This window comes from Heptranchias perlo, chromosome 28 (genome assembly GCF_035084215.1).
Source record: "Heptranchias perlo isolate sHepPer1 chromosome 28, sHepPer1.hap1, whole genome shotgun sequence".
NCBI classification, from domain to species: Eukaryota; Metazoa; Chordata; class Chondrichthyes; order Hexanchiformes; family Hexanchidae; genus Heptranchias; species Heptranchias perlo.
The window spans coordinates 19899756-19921695 of NC_090352.1; the positions used below are offsets into that span (position 1 = coordinate 19899756).

The 21940-nt window shown below is 41.6% G+C and overlaps 1 protein-coding gene across 1 annotated transcript in view; it reads left to right on the forward strand.

Annotated features, from left to right (window-relative positions):
• The window catches only part of LOC137344898 (cytosolic arginine sensor for mTORC1 subunit 2), a 148206-nt gene extending 134918 nt beyond the window's left edge, over window positions 1–13288 (forward strand). The window contains exons 8-9 of the mRNA XM_068008156.1: window positions 5187–5281; window positions 10961–13288. Coding sequence (XP_067864257.1) covers window positions 5187–5281; window positions 10961–11026 — 161 coding nt within the window. The 3' untranslated portion in view covers window positions 11027–13288. The remainder of the gene's footprint in view (window positions 1–5186; window positions 5282–10960) is intronic.
• Window positions 13289–21940: the final 8652 nt, after the last annotated feature.

Consider the following 21940-nt stretch of genomic DNA (forward strand, 5'->3'; position numbering starts at 1 on the left):
GGACAAGAGCAGCAGGCACATGGGAACAACACCACCTGCACGTTTCCCTCCAAGTCGCACACCATCCCGACTTGGAAACATATCGCCGTTCCTTCATCGTCGCTGGGTCAAAATCCTGGAACTCCCTTCCTAACAGCACTGTGGGAGAACCTTCACCACACGGACTGCAACGGTTCAAGAAGGCGGCTCACCACCACCTTCTCAAGGGCAATTAGGGATGGGCAATAAATGCTGGCCTTGCCATGGACGCCCACATCCCATGAACGAATTTAAAAAAAGAGTAGAATATGCGTAAGCACACGGTGCATTAGTGCGCTGATGTGCAGCACCACAGAGCGGCAAGATGTGGGCTTGTGCTTGTGGCCCTTCACATGAGTTTGTCTCAGTCGCGCTGCTGTGCTGAGAAAAGGCAGCCCTTTCCTACTGCGAGGGAAGGAAAATCAGATTTGCCCCAGATTGCTCTCCCATTCCTCCGTTGGCTGGTTTGAGAACAGCATTGGAGGAGACCCAGTTGTCCACCACCTCAACAAGGCGGAGAGGCCCAGGAAAGCGAAAGGGGAGAAAATGCACAAAATCTAAATAACTTTTTCAAAAAAAAACATTTGGTGAATGTACAGTGATTGTTTTTTATTTCGGTGTTGCTGCCAATCCATCTCATTCATTGGATTGCACGTAAGTGGACTAGAACCAACTTTTCCCCCTTCCATTCTTCTCCCCTTTGATCAACCACTCCCCCAGCATCACTCACCATTCCCTTGCTGGTAGAGCAGGCTGTAGCAGTGTGCTATCATGAGCTGTTTGGAGGCAACAAATTACAATGTTGGGAGCTGGGAAAGAGTGCAGTATTAAAGGAGAATGTTGATGGGGCTGAGGCAAATCCAATCTAAGTTTCTAATTAATCTCTGGACCTGTTTACACCTGTCTCTAGTTACCTGGAACAGGCATCAACAATTTGGATGTGAAAAGAGCTACCTGCCCATGGTAGATGGAAGTTTACCATTTATTCATTCCCCACTGTCAAGTGTATTCTGAACACATCAAAAAGAGATGTAATATGATATAACTGAGACACTGTTCTTTGTCTCTCACATCTCAATCTGAACAACGCTAGTTTTCTGTTTTTAGATATGGTGCTGACATGTTGAAACTTAAAATAGTTGAGTTATATTTGTAGGACAGCAGCCAAGGACTTTTTTAACTGGAATATTTGCTTCATGTTGAAGAATTTGCAATTCAACAACAGAACACAAGTCCTTCCACACATTTTTACAGAGTTTGTACAAGCTGTATGGGCGTTGACCCAATTTTATAGGGTTTCGCCGCTACAAGCTTAAATAGTGGCTTCTTGTGTAGAACACAACAATTTTGGTGGTGGTAGTTCGGCCAATATTTATCAAGCCTCATTCAATAGCAGCCTGTTACTGTGGGTACTAAAACTCTGGGCTCCCAACCATAGCCTTATAATTTTTAATCCTAACCTTGACAGTCATTCAAATCTATCTCCCTTTCACTAGGTGAGTTTCCAGAGTTCTCAGATGGACAACTGGATTGAACATTGGCCTACAGTGGAACAATCAGTTTCCAATGGACATAAAGGCCAGTGTGACTAGTCCTGCCCCATCTAAGTGTGAAAATGTTAGCTGGTCAAGAAATCATATTAAAGAGAGACGTGGAAATTCAGCATCATAGGCTATCGTATGAAGAAGGCACTATGTTATGGGAGGACACCAGCCTGCCTTGGAGTTGGCCTTGGCTTTGGTCAGTCCAGATGTTGATTGAAACTTTTCTGTTCTTTTGCCTGTGATAGGATGAACACTAAATCTGCAATTGGAAGGGAGCATTTGATGCAATACAGAACATTCCTGCCTCTGTGCAGTTTTAACCATGTTAGAAATTTTCCCTAGTGTAGTTTATTCTCCTCCATCTACCAAGAAGGTACATTCTATCCTCAGGAGTTTGCAGCCCCTACTCCCCCTCACACATACTTAGATGGTCCTCAATATTTAGACCTCCTGCTCTCCCTCATCCCCTCCCCCCCCACACACACACACAAATATACACAAATACATAAAAATGCACCAAAATATCCACATTTTGTTACTTAATTTTAAAAGCAAATTCACAAGGAGATTTTTCTGGGCCCTCCTATAGAGATGAATTGATTGGCATCCTATGAAAATCTTCAGAAATATGTGGAATATTGCTGTCTGCATACCCCACCACCTCCTGTTCCCAGACCCTGTGAATGTCCCTGGTCTGCATACCCCTCCACCTCATTCTGTTCTTTTTAGGAGGAAAACCTAAAAAGAACAGAGTGAGGTGGAGGGAATGAACAAAATCGTACCTTTCATTTTAATAAACAGAAATGAATCACTGGTGAATGTGAGCTGCTGATGTTCTGTCCTGAGTGATTTGGCCAGAGTGGAACAGCATCTGGAGTTCTTTGCCATTGGTGAGAGGTTCTGTTTATTCTGTGCAGGGAGCCTTCCCTAAAATTATACAACACCCCTCAAAACAGGACATTTTTCATTCTGTGGGAAAGAACAGCCATTCACTGCCCAGTGAAGTGACCATTCACAGCAGTGAGAAATGAAGCCACAGACCTGTGTTTAGCATCACTTGCCAGTTGGCGTAGTATTCTCAAGGCTGTTTAAGATTCCAGGGCTTGTTAGATTATTCCTAACTCATGGAATTTTTTTTAAAAAGATGACATCACCGAAGTATTTAAACCCCTTGCTCTCTGAGGAGCAAGAAGGTCTTTTACTCGGAGAAAACAAATTTTAAACCCGTGCTACCAGTATTATTTTTGTTTTTAATCATATCCTTTTCTGATTTGAAAATATGTGACTAATATGACTGAAATCCCAGTGTGTATTCTAGTATCGTTGAGAACCAGCCCTTCTTTCCCTATCCCCAAAGAAAACTATTGATGCAGTTGCTTTTCAACCTTTCAGCACCAGGTTTTCAATCTAAATATATCTTTTTTTTATATATAAACAAGATATAACATCATGAGGTAGAATTGGGGAAGTATCTGAAAGCAGTGTTCAACTGAATAAATAGAGGAATATGACAATTTTATCTTGTTTCCTTTGATACTGCACTATTTGAAGGGTTAATGGTACGAGTCCAATCCACAGATTGCTTATACAAAAGTTCGCCTATATCGGCTTAATTTTTCCGAATTTCATCCTCTGTCGAACTGAACAAAAATCTATTTGGGTCAATAGATTATTTGGGTTTCTGAAGACATGTCCCAATGCCATTAGGGTTTCTTCATAGATCTTAAGGCAGTTGTTCCAAAGGCATCTCGTACAGAGAGTTCATAATGAGCATGGTAAAGATGCATATATTGGTCAAAGTTTGACTATACTGTGCTTGTTTATATCTGTGCACATATCCTATATCGAATTAAGATGTTGCTAAAAATAAAACTTAAGTAAAATGTATTGTTCTAAAGAGACAGCATCCTGACTCCGATTCAAAATAAAATCTTTACAGTGTTCAAGTTTTACCCTTTCTTAACTTTAAGAATTGATGCAAAGTCCTATAGAGCTATTTACTTCATTCTCATCTATCACTACTACCTGGGGAAAGATAGGAGTGATTATGAAAGAAGAGGGATACATAGAATAAATTAAATCGCTCTTCAAAGTAAATAGTAAAAGAATGGATGAACACAGGTCAGAAAAAATATCAAATTAAGTATATTATGTTAAACTGTAATTCCACATGTATGATGCAGTCTGTTTCATTTGGATCTGTTTTTTTGCTTCAGTCAATCTGTGTTATTTTGTTCTGGTGGTCTGGATTCCTATTGTTGTATTTTGTGCAGTTACCATAGTGTCATAGGGTACAGCACAGAAGGAGACCATTCAGCCAATCGTGCTATCCAATTAGTCCCACTCCCCTGCTCTTTCCCCATAGCCCTATAATTTTTTTCCCTTCAAGTCTTTTGAAGGTTACTATTGACTCTGTTTCCACCACCCTTTCAGGCAGTGCATTCCAGATCATAACAACTCGCTGCGTCAAATAATGTTTCCTCATGTCGCCTCTGGCTCTTTTACCAGTCACCTTAAATCTGTGTCCTCTGGTTACCGATCCTTCCGTAGGCAGAAACAATCCTGTTCCTATCCTAACAATCATATTATAACATCCAGACTTATTTTAAACATGGGTAATGTTTCTTTCTGTACCTCCCTGCCTGCCAGATTGCACCAAACATTTACCATTCTTGAGTAAAGAAGTTCGACCTAATACTGGTCCTGCTTTCCTCTCTTACTTTGAAGTTATATTTGGGGTTTACCTTTAATATTTTGTACACTTCAGACCTCCTCTTCCTTAGACTGTAGAGCTTAAGCTTCTCTAATCTTTCCTCAGAGCTCACCCTATTTACACTCTCCACCTTCTCTCATGCGTGTGTGTGCATTTTGTGGCACGGTGACCAGATTTGACCACAATCCTCTACGTGAGGTCCGACCAATGCATTCTGCCGCCGCCTTCTATTGCTGGTCATATTGCCCTATAGAATTCTAATTCTAGTCATTCATTTAGTGTGTGTGTGTGTGTGTGTGTGTAAATACCCGAACCAATGTTAGGTGCTTTCTTCACCTAAGCTGCTCATCTTTCCTGATGTCCTATTTTATTATTTCATAACGTGACTCACAACTTGTGATTATAAAATCTTGAATCACTTTAGGGGACATTAATAAACAGCCAAAATGTAATTCAGAAGCTCTCGAGATGGATTAGTAGGTAAAGGCACCATGTGGTGAGGTGCTACACAGGCCAGACGATTCCAGGTTCAATCTCCAGTCTGTACTGAATCAGCTGATCTCAGCCAGGTCAGCAGTTGGGACACTACCTTTGTACTAAATGAGTTAATCAGACAGTGTTCCCGCTCTCATTGCAATCCAGTTATCCCTGCTGGAGAGTACATATGTATAGATGTCCGATGAGCAGAGCATTGGGCTCAGCTGTGATTCCCTCCTCAGTGTCTAGGCTCACACATGGACAATAATCACTTAGGCAAGGAATGGAGAACTGCCAACATACAATAATCTATGCTTTGGCCCAAAAGAAAAAAGGGCCAGTAGTTATTTGAAGGAATTACTGTTAAGTGCTCTGTTTACTGCTGGGTGTTATTCAGTGCTGAGTTTTAAACGGATCTGAACTTCTCCCACCAGATGAATGTGGAATCGTTGCCCAAATAGCAGAGCCCCTGGCTGCCGCTGATATCCCTGCATACTACATCAGTACATTTAAGTTTGATCACGCCCTGGTAAGTTTCTAAACAGCCTGGCTACAAAAGGGCAGACCGCAGTGTTATTTTCTGCAAGAAAAATAGGCCTGTCACTTTGTGTTACTGTTACTTATTAAAACTATTTATTCTTCTGTAGCCCAGCATGGATCCAGCGAGACTCTCAAGAGCTTGCTTGTTGAATGTGAACTGCGTGAAGCTGATGTTACTGACAAGGTTAATCTGCTGAACCATAGCCAGTTCATTAGAGTAAAATGTTGTTTTTCTTTCTGTTTGCATGCCCGCTCTCTGCTTCACTACCCCTTAGTATTCAGAGTGATTTATCAGCAGATTGATTATTGCTAATTGTTTTAGTCTGGTAAAGCGTAAAGCTAAAGGAACTAAGCTTGCACAATTTTTTTTTGCTGCGCTTGCTGTTTTCCCTCCCCTTTTAAGTGCAAAGCTGTTGATCTGTGTCCTCTGCAAATATCGCAAGAAATTGTTACCCGTCCATATCCTACTCTTGCTCTACTGTGCAGGTTGGCGGATGGTGCCCCTGCAGATTTTTCCCATTTAAAACCTTGTTTACTTTACTGGTTAACGATATGCCATTTGTTTTCCAATTGTGTAAGTACGCTCACATTTTTTTTGGAGACAGCTGAGTCCTCATTCTCAGCCATAGACTTCGATTTTTTTTGTCATTATTTCTACAACAACCTCTTTCTGTCCTAAGTAATCATTGTGTATTTTTTTAATAAATATTCAATTTTTTTTCATACATAAATGTTGCCCTTGATACGGTATTTGTACTGGCAATCTAACAACAGACTTTATATCTGAGTAAAATATACAAATAATCTATTCCAGCAAATTCATCTCCATGTGGAAGAGTGGGTGGGTGATCTGAGTGTTTTCAGAACGCACAGTTATCTACGGATTAACAGTTTATTATTATTTTCTCCTCAATTTTCTCCCCTTCAGAAGGCATTGACTCATGCGGGGGCCAGTTTCATGGAGCTGGTTATCATCGAATACCTCGCCAAGTGCCTGTGCCTCATGTGTGAGTTCAGACAATGGCTAGGCCGGAGCCTGCCCACACATAGTCACTTCCCAGTAGTAGCCACCAAATAACAATCAGGAGCAGGAACCCTGGTAGATTTCATCTCCTTAACCCCAGGGCATTGAGCGTGAATGTAGAGCTTCCTATCACTGCCTCGGCTGAGATCAACTAACTGAGCACAGCAATGGAATGCAAATTCATCTCGATGGCGGAGGAGTGGATAATCTGACTAATCTGTGTGCATAAGATAAAGACAATGCACTTTATTATACCAATAGGGAATTTCTGTTTAGTTCCCCATAAACTCCAAAACATCTCTCCCTCAGTGAGGGGGCTGCAATAAATTTGGGAAATAAACTGGCTGCAAATTCATGTGTGACATCAGACAGGGGTGTTGTTCTGTGGCTGAGGCCCCAGTAAGAGCACTTGTAACAGGGTGAAACAAACTTCCTATTGGCTTAGTGGTGAAGGCACTGCTGGTGTAAGACTAAAGCCTGATTCCTAATCTGTGCTAAATTCACGGACAGCTGGGGCAGCAGTTGGGCACTACAATTAATTGGCTGCAGTGCTGCAAGGTCAAGAAGTGGAAAAATCGACCAGGATTTGGTGCTGCTGTTTGCTATGCATTGGCCCTTGATGGAAAATGAGGTGAAGACAGGATTGAGCTCGGCTGGTATGCCTCCATTGGACAGATGGCTTCCCAACACTTACTGTGTAGGCTCAGGCGTGAAGAATGGCTACTTGGGTGAGGTAGCAGTTGGCTGGCGGTGGCTTTGGAATGGTATCCTGTCTAGAGTGAGCACTTTCAGGAGAGGAAGGAAGAAAAGTAAATAAAAGCCTTAATCCTAAATACTGGTTAAAATTCAACCTGCACCGGTGAAGTGTGAAAATAACGTTGGAGCTTCTCCTACCTCAGCCTGCTCGATGTTGATGGATCAGGTTGAACCAGTCAGACTCTGTGTTCAAATGAAACTAGATTCTGTTTGTCCTCAAAATCTTATTGCTTTTGTGATGTCCACAATAGAGACAGGATAAGCTTGCCTTACCACTGTTACTGGTTAAAGACAGGCAAGTCCCCTTTAATGTGGCGTAGCAAGTGTTACAGTGGGGTTTTTTTGTTTATTTATAGTGGTGTATGGCGTCACCCAACAGCTCACAAAGAAACATTTTGGAGCTCTCATGGCTATACTATTATGCTAACATTTCCATGTTCAAGTAGCCACAGACAATATATCACAGTGTGAACAACCTACCCTTAATTACATTGTAACTTTAATTATGTGATTAGTTAATTAGTTTAATTGTATTCGATTAGTTAAGAATGTAATGCCACACCTCATTTGCTGTTCCACTTCCCATTTTAGACCCCCTCAACGTGTCTCACTCACCATTCATCGGACAAAGACAAGTCAGGAGCCTGTTTTCATGAGAGGGGAGCACAACTAAAGTGTGCCTAATGCTATAATTAACTTTTTTCTTCTCCTGCTCTCTCTGAAGTCACTAATCCGAATTGGGATATGGTTCCACAGGTGGCAGTCACCCTATGGTATCTTATCTGTGAGCCTTGACAATCAATACCTCCATAAGACCATAAGAGATAGGAGCAGGAGTAGGCCATTCGGCCCCTCGAGCCTGCTCCGCCATTTAATGAGATCATGGCTGATCTGATTTTTACCTCAACTCCACTTTCCTGCTCTTTCCCCATATCCTTTGACTCACTTGCTGATCAAAAATTTGTCTAACTCAGCCTTGAATGTATTCAATGACTCAGCTTCCACAGCTTTTTGGGGTAAAGAATTCCAAAGATTCACGACCCTCTGGGAGAAGAAATTCCTCCTCATTTCCATCTTAAATGGGCGACCCCTTATTCTGAGACTATGCCCCCTAGTTTTAGATTCCCCCATGAGGGGTAACATCCTCTCAGCATCTACCCTATCGAGTCCCCTCAGAATCTTGTATGTTTCAATAAGATCTCCTCTCATTCTTCTAAACTCCAATGAGTATAGACCCAACCTGTTCAATCTTTCCTCATAAGACAACCCTTCCATATCCGGAATCAACCTAGTGAACCTTCTCTGAACTGCCTCCAATGCAAGTATGTCCTTCCTTAAATATGGGCACCAGAACTATACTCAGTACTCCAGGTGTGGTCTCACCAGCACCCTGTACAGTTGTAGCATGACTTCCCTGCTTTTATACTCCATCCCCCTAGAAATAAAGGCCAATATTCCGTTTGCCTTCCGGATTACCTGCTGCACCTGAATGTTGACTTTTTGTGTTTCATGTACGAGGACACCCAGATCCCTCTGTACCGCAGCATTTTGTAGTATTTCTCCATTCAAATAATACTTTGCTTTTTTATTTTTCCTCCCAAAGTGGATGACTTCACATTTTCCCACATTATATTCCATCTGCCAAATTTTTGCCCATTCACTTAACCTGTCAATATCCCTTTGCAGATACTTTGCGGTCAATTTTCGGATGGCCGAGCAGGTGCGTTCGTGGCGGGGGGTGGGGTGGCTCCTAAAATTGGGGATTCCCAGAGTGGGCCCGGAGCCCAGCCCCAACCCACCCACTTCCAGGTTACTCAATGACGCGAATCAGTGCGCGTTCAGCCCCCGCATGCGGGACTCCCACTGGCAATCAAAGCCGGCGGGATCCCACTTAAGATCATTATCTGGGCACTTGAGGTCGTTTACAGACCTCATTAGTTGGAGATTTTAGGAGGATTCTGATTTTGGACTACCCAGAGCATGTTTCCCATGCTGGGGAAAACACTCCCTGTTTAAACAGACATGCGGCAGCTGCAAAGGTCCATTTAACAGGTGCGGGGTAAACCATCATTCATTGCAGCGGGGCACTCTGTCACCTCAGACAAGATTTTGCCTGCCACACCATTGTCTCCACACTCCAAATTATTAAGTCATACCCTAAACTCTGCTGTCCAAGCACATTTACCTACTTTGTGGACCCCCTCATACTCACACCGTCAGGATGGGAGGGGGTTCCATTGCTGCATTCATCACTCCATTGGAGGACGAGCAACATCACCAGCCTCGCCAGGCATGCCGTCCACCTCCGCCACGTGGAGCTACACAACACAGTGCTGCACAACAGGCACCTGCACAAGATAGTCGTGCAACTACACATACACCCGCTGTAGGGTGACCCAATGGGAGACATCAAGGGTGTTCATGGAGAACCTCATGAAAGGGCATTATTGCACAAGCCAGTCAAGAATGGCCAAGACGTGGCAGTAGTGGTGACAATATATTATGTAATGTGAGTTGATCGGAAATCAGATATAAGTAAAAACCATTGCAAACCCTCAAACACCCTTGTGCATCCCCTTCATGCTCACAACACGTTTGCCTTACGCTTCCTACTACACATACGTGATGCATGCCCTGTGGCTGCAGCACAGGTAGTGGCAGGTTGGGTGAGCCTGACTGTGAAAGAGATGCATGAGACGGTGAGTATGAGATAGAGCCATGAGATTGTATGAGGATTGGGTTGAGTGGTAGTGGTGGGATGAGTACTGGGGAAGTAAGTAAATGCAGGTAAGATGAGGATGAGCTTTGAGTGGGTGTGAGGAGTGATGGGATAGAGTAGTATTGGCAGTGCAGAAGGAGATGTGGAGTGTAGGGGAATGAGTAAGTGTACTCACTTCGGCTGACCTACTTAGGTCATTGAAGCGCCTCCTGCATTGTATGCAGATGCGTGATATGTTGGTGGTGCTGGTGACCTCCTCTGCCACCTCGAGCCAGGCCTTCGTGGTGGCAGAGGCAGGCCACTTCCTCCCATCCGCCGGGGAGAAGATCTCTGTCCTCCCCCTCCTCCTCACCCCATCCACTAGGACCTGGAGTGAGGCATCATTAAACCTGGGAGCAGCCTTTCCCCTGGGCTGCTCCATGCCATAATTTTGGCTCCTTTCTGCAGCATCAGTCAGTTGAGGACTGCCCCTTTAAATAGGGCTCCTCCAGCTGACAGCCTATGATGCGGGTGCGCAGTCCGCCCGCTGCGCAGCATTCCAGCGCGAAACCCGGAAGCCAAGGTAAGTGGCTTCAATTTACTTACGATCGCGTGGGGAACCCACCGATTTTACTGGGCGGGTTACCCACGCGCCCAGTCGACCCCCCGCTGGCAACCTGCCTCCCTCCTAATATCGGGCCCTTTGTGTCCTCATCGCAACTTGCTTTTCCACCTATCTTTGTATCATCAGCAAATTTGGCCACAAGTCACTCTGTTCCTTCATCCAAGTCATTGATATATATTGTAAATAGTTGAGGCTCCAGCACTGATCCCTGCGGCACCAGACATCCCTCCTGTGCCCACTCCAGTCTTCACCTGCTGTCCACATGTGCACTTCCATTAAGGGTGCCTGTATAGTCATCATGAGTGGGAATCTGGGCTAATATTTCTTTCTCTAACCTGAGGGCATTGTAGCACTTTGCAGTCATTCAGCACAGACCAGGAATCAAGCTTGGGACCATTCTGGTCTATATGGATCAGAGACTTTTCATTTTGAGCCAACGAGAAAGCCTCTATTAAGTAATTTAATGTTATAGCTTACATTTAAAAGCTGCTTACTTGAGTCCATTAAATGCTTCATTGTCTTGTTTCTTTCTATCCTCTTACCTATGATCTTCCTTTATTTCCAGGTACCTGAAGAAAATATCAACAGTGTGATTAACGCTCTCCAAGTGAGTCAGAACAAGAAGCAATAGATGGGAAACTGAGATCCTGGCGGTTTCTTCCTCGCACAGTATTTAAAGCTGAAATCCAGATTTCAAGAAGAATCCTTCGGGTGTTCATAAAGCACGTAAAGCAGCAGAGAGCTTGTTTTCTTGGCGAGCTGTTGGCTTTTTGAAGTCTGTTCCCAAAGTGAATGTTACCATTGTGTTCTTTGTGTGAACCGTGTTACATTGTACTGGTAAAGTCAACCCATCTCTTTCTACTGATATTTCCTTCCCCCCAACCCCCCACCCCACTGTGAAGGAGCTGTGGTGATTGGCTGTTGTTCTGTGAATTAGTTGGGTTAGTTATGAGATACGTCATGTAGTAAAGTTGATTTGTAAAGTTTGGGGGCAGAAAGGTGTCTAGTTACGTATAGGGATGTCATGATCTGTAGAATATTGGGAGTGATTACAAGGAAGTAATCTAATCTTGGGACAGCGTCAGGTGGCGTCATAAAGCATGAGAATAAATTTGGAGCGTAGCTCATCCTTTTCAGATTACAGCCTTTCAGGTCACTCCCTGACAGCTGTTACTTTGTTTAATAACGTACTGTTTCATCTTACCTGGGAATTTCATTCACTTCTGGGCTTTCTTTTTGCTGTCAGGAGCATCCGTGCTGTCCCCACCTGTCAGTGCATCGCAGGCCGATGCGCGACGGCACACGCCCACTGTTGCAGCGTCATTATTACCGATTCCTCGAGCAATAATCTGCGGTTGGCTCAGGAAAGTCCCACATCTAATATATATACCATGGGAACATGAACTGTGCAGCACGCCTGTAATTACTGCTTTGCTTCTTTGTTCACCCCATGTGTCATGGTAACCATTTAATGCGGTTGGCGTGAAAGATTGACACAGGGGAAATTGAGGCAAATGTCCTAGCAGCACGGTTTGCCCTTATTAAAACAGGGCTAGGTTGCCACAGACGTACTGATGATGGACAAGCTTCATACGTTCCAAGCTTGCACCAAGGGTTGGTCACTTCCCTTATAAATACTACCCACTCCTTTACAGAGAAGCGAAAGGAGGTTTATTTTGGTGACCTTGGACAAGCTATTCCCAATACTGAATTCTTCTGTGTTTTAATAATACTGTTGATAAATTATGTCTTGACATCCCTATACTTAGTAACAGGACAGCATGGGATCCAAGGAGGGGATTTTATCCTCATTAAGGCTTGGGGAGAAAAATTCCAACCCAGTTGTTTAGATTTGAACTATCCAATTAAATAGCCAGGTATTCCAGCTGGCAATCTAATTTGACATTTCAGATGTAACTGTTCCATCAGGGTTGCCACACTCCTGGGTTAACATATTACAAGGTACGCCGATAACGATGTAGCATTAAGATAATTCTTCAAGATTTCTCAACAGGAGTTATTGTTCAAGAGAGCCATCAGAAATGAGTTATACATCACCAGTTGCAGAATTCTGAACAACAAGAAATAGAAAGACAAAAAGGTTAAATAAAGGATGGGGAAAAAAATGCAGCAGTTTGCTGTTATTGAAGACCACATCTTCAGAAGTAGCAAAAAAAATACTCTAATTGAAGTTACCTACACAATGGCTTGGGGTATTTGTTAACTTGTAATTCGTTACACCTGTTGTTTTAGCAGCCCTTCTAGTTCTGCTAGTTCATAGCTTGTCACTTCTGGAGGCACCAGCTGCAAGAGCAGTGAACTGGCAGTTTTACCTTTTTGTTGCTTTATTCCCCCTTTTCATCATTCTGCAATTGGTGGTGTATTTTAAAAAATTTCTCTTTTGAATATGTACCATCAAATGTGGCACTTGCATCTCCAATGTATTCGTTATGTGTTCTGTTATTCTAACAGGTGCCAACTGGATATGGAGGAGGGAGAATGTAGTGTTGTTTATATTTCATATACTAATTTGCACACAGTTGCCTGAATGACCCTGACAGCTGACACTTTGGTAACTTGATCATCCTTACCTGATACAGATGACCTCCTGTATCTATCTTCTATTGTTTCCTTACCTTCTATGTAATTTATACACATTTTATGAAGTAAATAGGACTTACCTAATTTGTACTGCTACTTTTACTGTTGTATCCACTCCTGTTTTTTTAATGGAAAACAGGAAAGATTTTACTGTTATAGATTCAACAGTATTCTCTGCTGGATCATTCAGTTGCCAGAGGCAATGGCGAGATTCTGAAACTGCCTCTCACAGTGCTGAAGTGCCTGCTTAATGATGTTGTGATTGCTTTATTAGGGAATATTAACAAAGCTAAGGCGGTAGTAATAGATAAATCCCAAGGTATGTGCTGAAATTAAGAAATAGTTTAAACCTAATCTGCTTTCAATTGATTTTTTTTAAACTACCTTTTTAATTAATTTCAAGCCTGGTTTACATTTGTGAAGGTTTTTTTTCCCCTACTAGTAGATGCTGTATTTTGCTATTTACGACATTTGCTGGAACACAAACTTTAAAGTGTTTTTTTAAATCCAGTCGCTTGTTGAATTAGTAGCAGCAAAAAAGTTTACAAGCTAGTGATTTTTGAACTGTAATTTCTTGCTCGCCATTAATGGTTCTACACATGCTGCATCATATTTACAACCACTGCTCTTGTGTTTTTTTTCTTTCAATCAACTAATCAGTTCCTTTTTAGTTTGTCTGGTGCTCTTTGTACCTATTATTGGTACAACACTGCACAGAAACACTTTATTTTGAGGTGAGGTGAACATGTTCATTTGGGGTTGAGTGAGCTCCTTTAAATGCGGAGGTTCAATGAACTTTTCAACTTGAGCCAACCAAAACTAATTAAACTTAGTCCAAAAACCTCCTTGTTTCAAACCACCCCACTCCACTGGTACCAATTCCTAAAATGACCCCAAAACACTAATGTCACTGTCATTACTCCTGACATAGCATCTAACTCTAATCTACATATCTAAGCAACCCCCCTCTAAGCCCCCTAAAGTGTACAGTAACTTCTTCCTTTATTGGCCTAACAGTTCCCCCCCTCCCCATAAGCATCAGATGAATAGGCAGCTTTTTATACCCCTACAGATGGTGTTAACTCCCTCTTGATTATAAGCTATATCAATGGGGGCATGTAGCTCCTGGATTGATGCTGCAGGTCTATATCCAACAGATTTTATAGATCTTGATGAAGCTTGACTGTTCTTTTGACTGATTGTCTGAGTCCTGGACACCATAAAGAAAGCTCCACGTTATGAACCACACTGACTGACATTGTCGACCCTGGATTCCCTCAGACTGACTCCAGGCTGTAGCAAAATCACCCGCACTACTGAGGTACCATTTTGTGAAAGTGCTGCATGATATTTTCCATAAATTTCTGTTTCTTTACTTCTCCAATTCCTCATTGATCATAAATATTTGCATAAATATGTAATACTTTATTAATGTTATAATAGCCCATCATGTTTTTTAGTACACCAACTGGGAGTTTTAAATTACCACTAACCTAATGGTGCTGTTATGTGGAATTGGTTGGTTGAATTAACAATTTGCAACTTCAGTGTAAAATTTGCAAATCCTTTTTTTTTGTTACTGTTCTTCCCAACTGTCCATTTGATAACATGAACCTTGCTCCTGCCAGGGGGAGTAAAACAAAACTCTATATGACTGCTACTCCCCAGTTTGCTATTCAAACAAAGCACAGTGAAACCTCAATTATCCACACTCCAATTACCCACCGTTCTGATTATCTACCAGAATTTTTGCCGGACAAAGTCTTGCATGAGACATCAAAATTGTACATTTTTTTTGTTATTTGTATTGTACCTGCCTTAATTCCCATGAAATTACTGTACTATACTTTTATGATCATAATTTGGGGGCTCTCACTTATCCACCAATTTCAATTATCCATGGGGATGCCCCATCCATTTTGGCTGATAATGGAGGTTTCACTGTATCCCTAGGGATATGTAATCCCACTGGCCTCCTGCAAGATTGAAAACCATAATGCAGTATCCTGTGGGCCAGCAAGGGACTGATGAAACCCATCCAACTGAAGCAGGTAAATTTAAGCAGGGAACCGAAAGAAACCTGTGACCTTTTAGTTGGAGTCAAGTTCTCAACCACAGCAGACTCCAGCTCCCTTATGTATTCAACCTTCTTTCATGTTTCCTGAAGCTTAAATCTTAAGGAATCCAGAATAGTCAAATTCTGGTGTTTGTGCATTGTTATAGAGAACAGTCTCATAGTAACTTAAAAATGGTCAAACATTTTGAGAAGTCTTGAGAATTTAGCTTGTAATCGTTAAAGTCAGCAAGATACTGTTAGTAAAAGACACATTCTGTGAAGTAAAACTAACATGACAATAAGATGGTTCATGGGTTGCAGTTTTAGTTGGCAAGTAATTTGTTAAAATTGTTGCTCAAAGATTATTATAAGGAGGATGGCATCATCAAAAAGAGCTTTAACAAATATAGCTGCATTAGTTACATGCATGTTGCCGCCTTCATATGTATTAATCTAATGTATAATGCAAAGCCCAAGTTTCCTACCATGTCCTGTCCAGTCTAATTATTAGCCCAATTACACTACACAGTGTATGACAGATTCAGTCAGTTCCAAAGCAACCTTTGTAAACCCCTCCAGACTTATTAAAAAAATGACTCATCATATAGCTGTGGATATGTTACCAGTATGAGAATAGTATCCATGCAATGCAACTTGCAGCTCTGCTGTGATCAGCTTTGATCAACACTCCTCTGAGCAGTAGGAGATATCGTTGTGGGAGCTTGGTATCACCATACTGCTGTCCACGCTCAGCACTTGCTTTATTTAAGAGGTTTTTATTGTATAATGTGAGTCTTATTGACTTGAATCAATATCTAGAGTGAGCATCAGTATCTGGAGTGATGCCAGAATTGCAGGGCACAGATGTAAACCTGGTGATTATCGCCCCAGTAATTGGTATTGTGGAGTGATGAGAAAAGAATCAAAGTATTAATTTCACTGCAAATTCCCATCCATTTTAAATTGTCCACTAAATAATGCTATCTAGCTGTAGTGTCCACTGGTGAAAAATCCAGAGGTCCATAATTATTACATAGAACATACAGCACAGAAACAGATCATTTGGTCCAACTGGTCCATGCCGGTGTTTATGCTCCACACAAGCCTCCTCCCAACCCCTCTTCATCTGACCCTATAAGCATAACCTTTGATTCTTTTCTCCCTCTAGCTTCCCCTTAAATGCATCTATGCTATTTGCCTCAACTACTCCATGTGGTTACCTCATTCATACTTTGCTACAGAGGATGAGAAGGTTTCAGAGGTTTGAATCTGTATTCTTCTAGCATCCTTAAGTGAAAAGTATCTCATATTGGGCCGTCGACCAACAGAAAAGCTGGGCTTCAGCCTTCTTCACTGGAAACGATAAGCAATTGTATAATCTCATTGAGCACTGGTAAGCATTGCGCACCATTTTATCAATCTTGTGACCTATTTCTTAGTTTTTAACAGTCTTTTAGTAATGTATTTTAATGACTTTAATTTGACTATAGATAAATGGATGTCTGATCCAAGAATAATTCTCAACCAAGAAGAGAACCCCAATATGTAAAATAGCATCCTATTCACTTCAGTTAAGTAATTCTTAATCCAGGCACAACACTTCTTGCTCTATTGTTCACACTTCCGTTGGTCAACATTGAATCTGAACATGTAATCTGAGCACAGGCCAGTTATTGTGCACACACTATAAGCTTTCAAAAGTTCAATTTCTTCAGTTATATTCACATAACTGAGGTTAGTGAGTCACTGGAATGCTCATTCTTTTAAGACGTTAATTTATAGGCTATTATAATGTACATCAGAGAGATATAAGAGTCTTAGTTCTTTTTTCCTGTTATCAATATCAACAGTTTCTCCATGGTATAGCAAGCCTTTTTGTTCGGTCTTTGACTCAATTTATCTTATTCTTGTATATCCAGTGTTGCAATTCAGTGAGCAATGGACTTCAAATTCCAAACATCAAAGTCACCAGTGCCTTCCTGTTGACCACCTTGATTCATTCAAGTTCTATCAACATTTCCAGTGGCAGATAAAGTGCCATGAGCTATAATGTTTGTGTGCAATCATTGAGGGTGCACTGGTCAATCCAAATGTAGGGAAGGAAGCATCCAAATCTGACTGAAAAGGAGCATTAAATTGGATTACTGCGCTCTTCATTCCATGGTGCTTTTGCAATTGCTTCTACCTCAAAAGAAAAAGTGCTACATTAATTGGCTACGCCGTTAATTCCCCTACGCCTACTTTCATATCATTGTTTAAGCATGGCTGGGTAAGATTCCTCATATCGTTCCACCAAAAGATTCCACCACTCCATGCCAGGGTTCACCTCTAGTTCATAGGATACAACCACATGACCCAATATACCATACCCATGTGCATCTACAGTCTTAACATTGTGACCCCTTCATGGGAAGAACATCGATCCCTCTAAAGCTACTCCCACAACTAATCTGATTTCTTGCTTTTGGGTTGCTTTGGATGTCCATGAGGGAAAAAAAAGGCTTGCATTTATATAGCACCTTTCACAACCTCAGGATGTCCCAAAGCACTTTACAGCCAATGAAGTAATGATAGAGAAGAGAAAAATATGTCAGTAGACCCGACTCCTTAAAGGAATAGAGCTGGGTTAGAGCAAGTGATTCTGCTCCCCAGGCCTACATGATGATAACATTTGACTCAAATGGTGCAGGTCAGCTTCTGGCAGGGTAAGATTGGGCAGCCTTTGGTCACCTGCTGGCTTCCAGGTAAGTGGCAGGGAGAGGGTTTAGGGATAGTCTCTTGGGATTGAGGAGAGGGAATCCAGGGCATGGGAGGCCATGACTTTCCATGTGGGGGCCAGAGGAACAAAGTAAAGTTTTTGACTTACCTGGAGGGTCTCTTTATCCTTTCCACCAGCTGCTGACCATCAGCCAGACAGGAAAGCCGCTGTAGCTTCCCCACTCAGGCCCCAGTTAAAATGCCATTGAAGTCCTATTGACTAAATAGGATGCTGATTTGTATAATATATAAGATTGCTTTAGGCGGGCGCTTCATCCACCTGCAGAACTCTCCAAGTTAATATAAGAGACTGCAAGAAAGGGTCGAGTTCCAAACGGGAAAGTAACCTGCTCATTTTTAACTGCCCATCCGCCCGATTTCTGCCGGAGAGTAGGGTTAAAATCGACTCCCCAGAATTTCCAATAGTAACTCTCGAAGAGGACACCATTTATGACTACGGATCTTGACAAAAAGTTAGTAAGTGCAGACAAAGGACTTAAACACAATTCAGTCACAAGGTATATAGACCTGTCTACCTTTCATCCATCTGTTGATAGAAATTCTTTGTAGTCACTCATTGATCTTAATGAAAGGGACTTTGAGAATCAAACTTGATGTTAATCCTTTAATCCTTACATAGGATTTGAACCTAGTGCTTCAAAAATTCATGCAGCCTTCCATAATCCTACGGCTGGCGTAAATTTGATACTACTTTTATGGAAGACCAGTCTTTTATTGGCGCTTGTTTCTCCCAGAAACATTAGTGTGCTTTATTGCCTCGCATGTTTAACTGGTCAAACCTCCATATGTTTTTTGACCTGAGAATAGGATGATCATTATCTCTAATGCCAAATTCCTGCCCAATATAGTTTGGAACATTATCTTGGTCAAGTGGTGACTTTGTTTTACTTCTATTCAGCACGATGTAAACAAGAGCTGGATCCAACAATATTGTTTAAATCTTTTTAAATCCTCTCATCTGTTTTAGTTTCACAGGCTACAGACTTTACCATTTGTAAACTGCGCCTAATAGGTTGTGTTGGTTGAATGCACCGGTTGATAAAGCATTGCTCATTCTTCAAATTAAATGATGCTCCACATATTATATCTTCTACACTCTTCCCTTCTAGATATTCCCTGGATCTTCCTATTTCAATTGCCCCCGCGGTTAAGTAATGTTATTGGTGTTCCTTACTTAGGACTTTCTTGACCTACTCACTGTATTTACTGCCCGCAGTAAAAAGAACTGAGGATGGCGGCCAGTATTATTGGACAGTACTATTTAGTATGAATTGGGACGGTCACATAATTTTGACCAAAAAATCTATTAAATAATAGGCTTTCCAATGATTTTCACAGTGCGTTTGGCCAACTTACTAGTCGTACAAGGAATACGTTTTTTATTCAGTGATTGATGATAATGAACATGAGGGTAAAAAATCTACCTTTTTGTATAATCAAATATTTAAATTTATGACCAGTTGCTCTCTGAGTAACTCATTGGCCTGGGAACCAAATATTATGACTTGTTTCAAAATATGTAATTATATTAGCAGTTTAGAAATCCCAATCCAATCACATCTGTTCTTGGCAAACTGATTACACTCAGGATTCAGCTGTATTTGGAGGGGAGGGATGGGAACACATTACAATAAACCTTCTGCAAGTAGATTAAAAATAAGTTGACAATTTTGCTAGCTCCGTGTTATCTTCAGAGGCTTCTAGTTAGAATAGGGTTGAGTCATCCATTGCAAAAATACTATGTTGATTAACTGGAAATGGCTTTGTATTGCTTAATCATTGCACCTCTCACAGCTACAATAACATTTTCCTACGTTTATTTTACATAAAGAAATGATCAACTGCTAATTTACTTTCTGTGGCTTAAACGAGCAAGCACACGACGTAAAGACTGGTGAGTCTTTTAAGTGGAATTTAAAACATGATGGGTGTTGAACATCTAATCAGATTGCATTGTTAGGGCAGGGTGACATTAGGCAATCTCATCACTTTGCCACCTCTCCTGAGCACCAAGTGGGTAGGGATAATATGGTACTTTTTAATTTATGATGCTAACCAATGTGATCTCATTTAGTTTTGAATGTACACCTGATGTATTTTTGCTGCAAGATGTAGAACCTTAAAAATTATTTTTTTTAAGGAACTTGTTCTTGTATGAAATTGTTCATGATATTCCTAAAGGAGAATTATAGTGTTGGGATAGATACTAGAAATAGTAAATATTTACCCCTAGGGAAATAGCAGATGATTATTATTATTGCATTTATTTAGAGATAGGTAGTCACCCCTTCATGTACATTCCCTTTATCTTAATCCCAATACGGAGATAGCTGTTTAGTAAGGTATGGTAAGAAGGTTTGAAGGAGACAGTGGGCAGAACTTTCAACTTCAGCGGGGGTGTAAATCGGGCGGTGGAGGGGTGTAAAAAGGGCAGCCGATCCGTTACCGACCGATTTACCCCCCTGCCAAAGTTAAAAGTTCTGCCCAATGAGTCTGATGATCCAGAGGTGATGGCATGGTGGTTTTTGCTTCTTTGTGGATAGGGTTGGCACCTGTTTAAAGTGTTATTGTCAACAGGTGCTTTATATAAAACAATGAATGTACTGCTGAGCAAGTCCATTTTATAATTAGTAAGAGCCAGTCTGGCTCAGGCGACACTACTTGCAGACAGACTGTTTTAAAAGTGACTTTTACCTTATGTGCATGTAAATACATTGGGCCTGGGGCAGCGATGTATTTCCACTTTGTTATAACATTGGGGTCAGAGGTCAAGTTCTTAGCCTTCATATATTTGTGGTGTTGGCTCCATAAGCCAATGGCTGCTTCTTGGAGGGGGCAGATGGCAGAAATTTGCATTAGCTCTAGGACCCATGATTGAGTTGGCTCCAAAGACATCAGTTACATTATTAGCTCCAGTCAAATAGTGAAACAGGTGAACCGGCCCTAAACTATTACCTCTGGAGCAAACTGTAAATGCCATTGGCTCCAGAGTGTCTGCCTATGCCCTGAGAATACTTGGAAGTTGGATTATTATCATTAAACTCCTCTCGCTCCCTGCCCCAGCACAGTTACATTGTTTGAGGTTATGGCACATCGCCAGTACTGTAGCTGACAGAGAATTAACAAAATATCTAATCTTGTGGCGCTTTCGAACGTTCCTATGATTTTTTAAAAATCAATTTAGAGATGATGTAGGGCATTACATATTGCAAATTAATCGCAATTGATTGTAGCAGGTTACTATTGCCCTATACTGGAAATATTTGTGAGATTAAGGCCTTTTATTGCTTTACAGAATAAAATGAGTGTTGCTGGCACATTTAACGGCAGGTTTAATCTCAGTTAAGGCATCTGATGAATGAAACTATCCAATTACTACTTATGCTGTTTTCTTCACCATGAAAAGGAGGTGAAATACAGATGAAGAAAAGCATTGTGACCGTGAAATTACACTGCACGACACGATTGTCCAAAAGTTCGATGTGCGTGGCCCACCAGCCTCGCACATCAGGAAATCACAGGCATGCTGCCCATGAATTTTCATCTATTAATTTTAATGGATAGAAAATTGTGGGCAGTGCGCCCATGATTTCCCAATGTGTGAGGTCGGGGGATGGGCAGGGGGCGAGGCTCCCTGCCGCTAGCATTAATTAGGCAAATCATCCCTAATGTCTGTCTGAAACTCCCTTCGCCCCTATTTTAAACGCATGTTAAACAGGCTAGTGCCTCCACTAAAAGAACACAGAGGAATTTCAGGCTAACACACTGAACACTTGTGCAATAGTATCTCACCGTGTAACTTGGATCTCGCGTAACTGCAGTAGGTTTGTCTACAAGGCTTTGTCTGTGAAATTTCTGGCAGCTCGTGTTCACTGATACTACAGTGAAGGTCCGACAGAGAAGTTACACTGTCTCTTTCTAAGGGAGCAATTTAATGGTTACTCTTTTGAAATGGCTTAGATTTATGGTTGGTAATTACATACGGATGTGGCTTGTACACCAACCATTTTAGTGAATATCTTGCCTTTAAACAGGAATTTTAAACATGCAATTGGATTGTTAACAAAACACCAGGAAACTGTGAGGTAGTAACCGTTGGCTTTTCTTTTT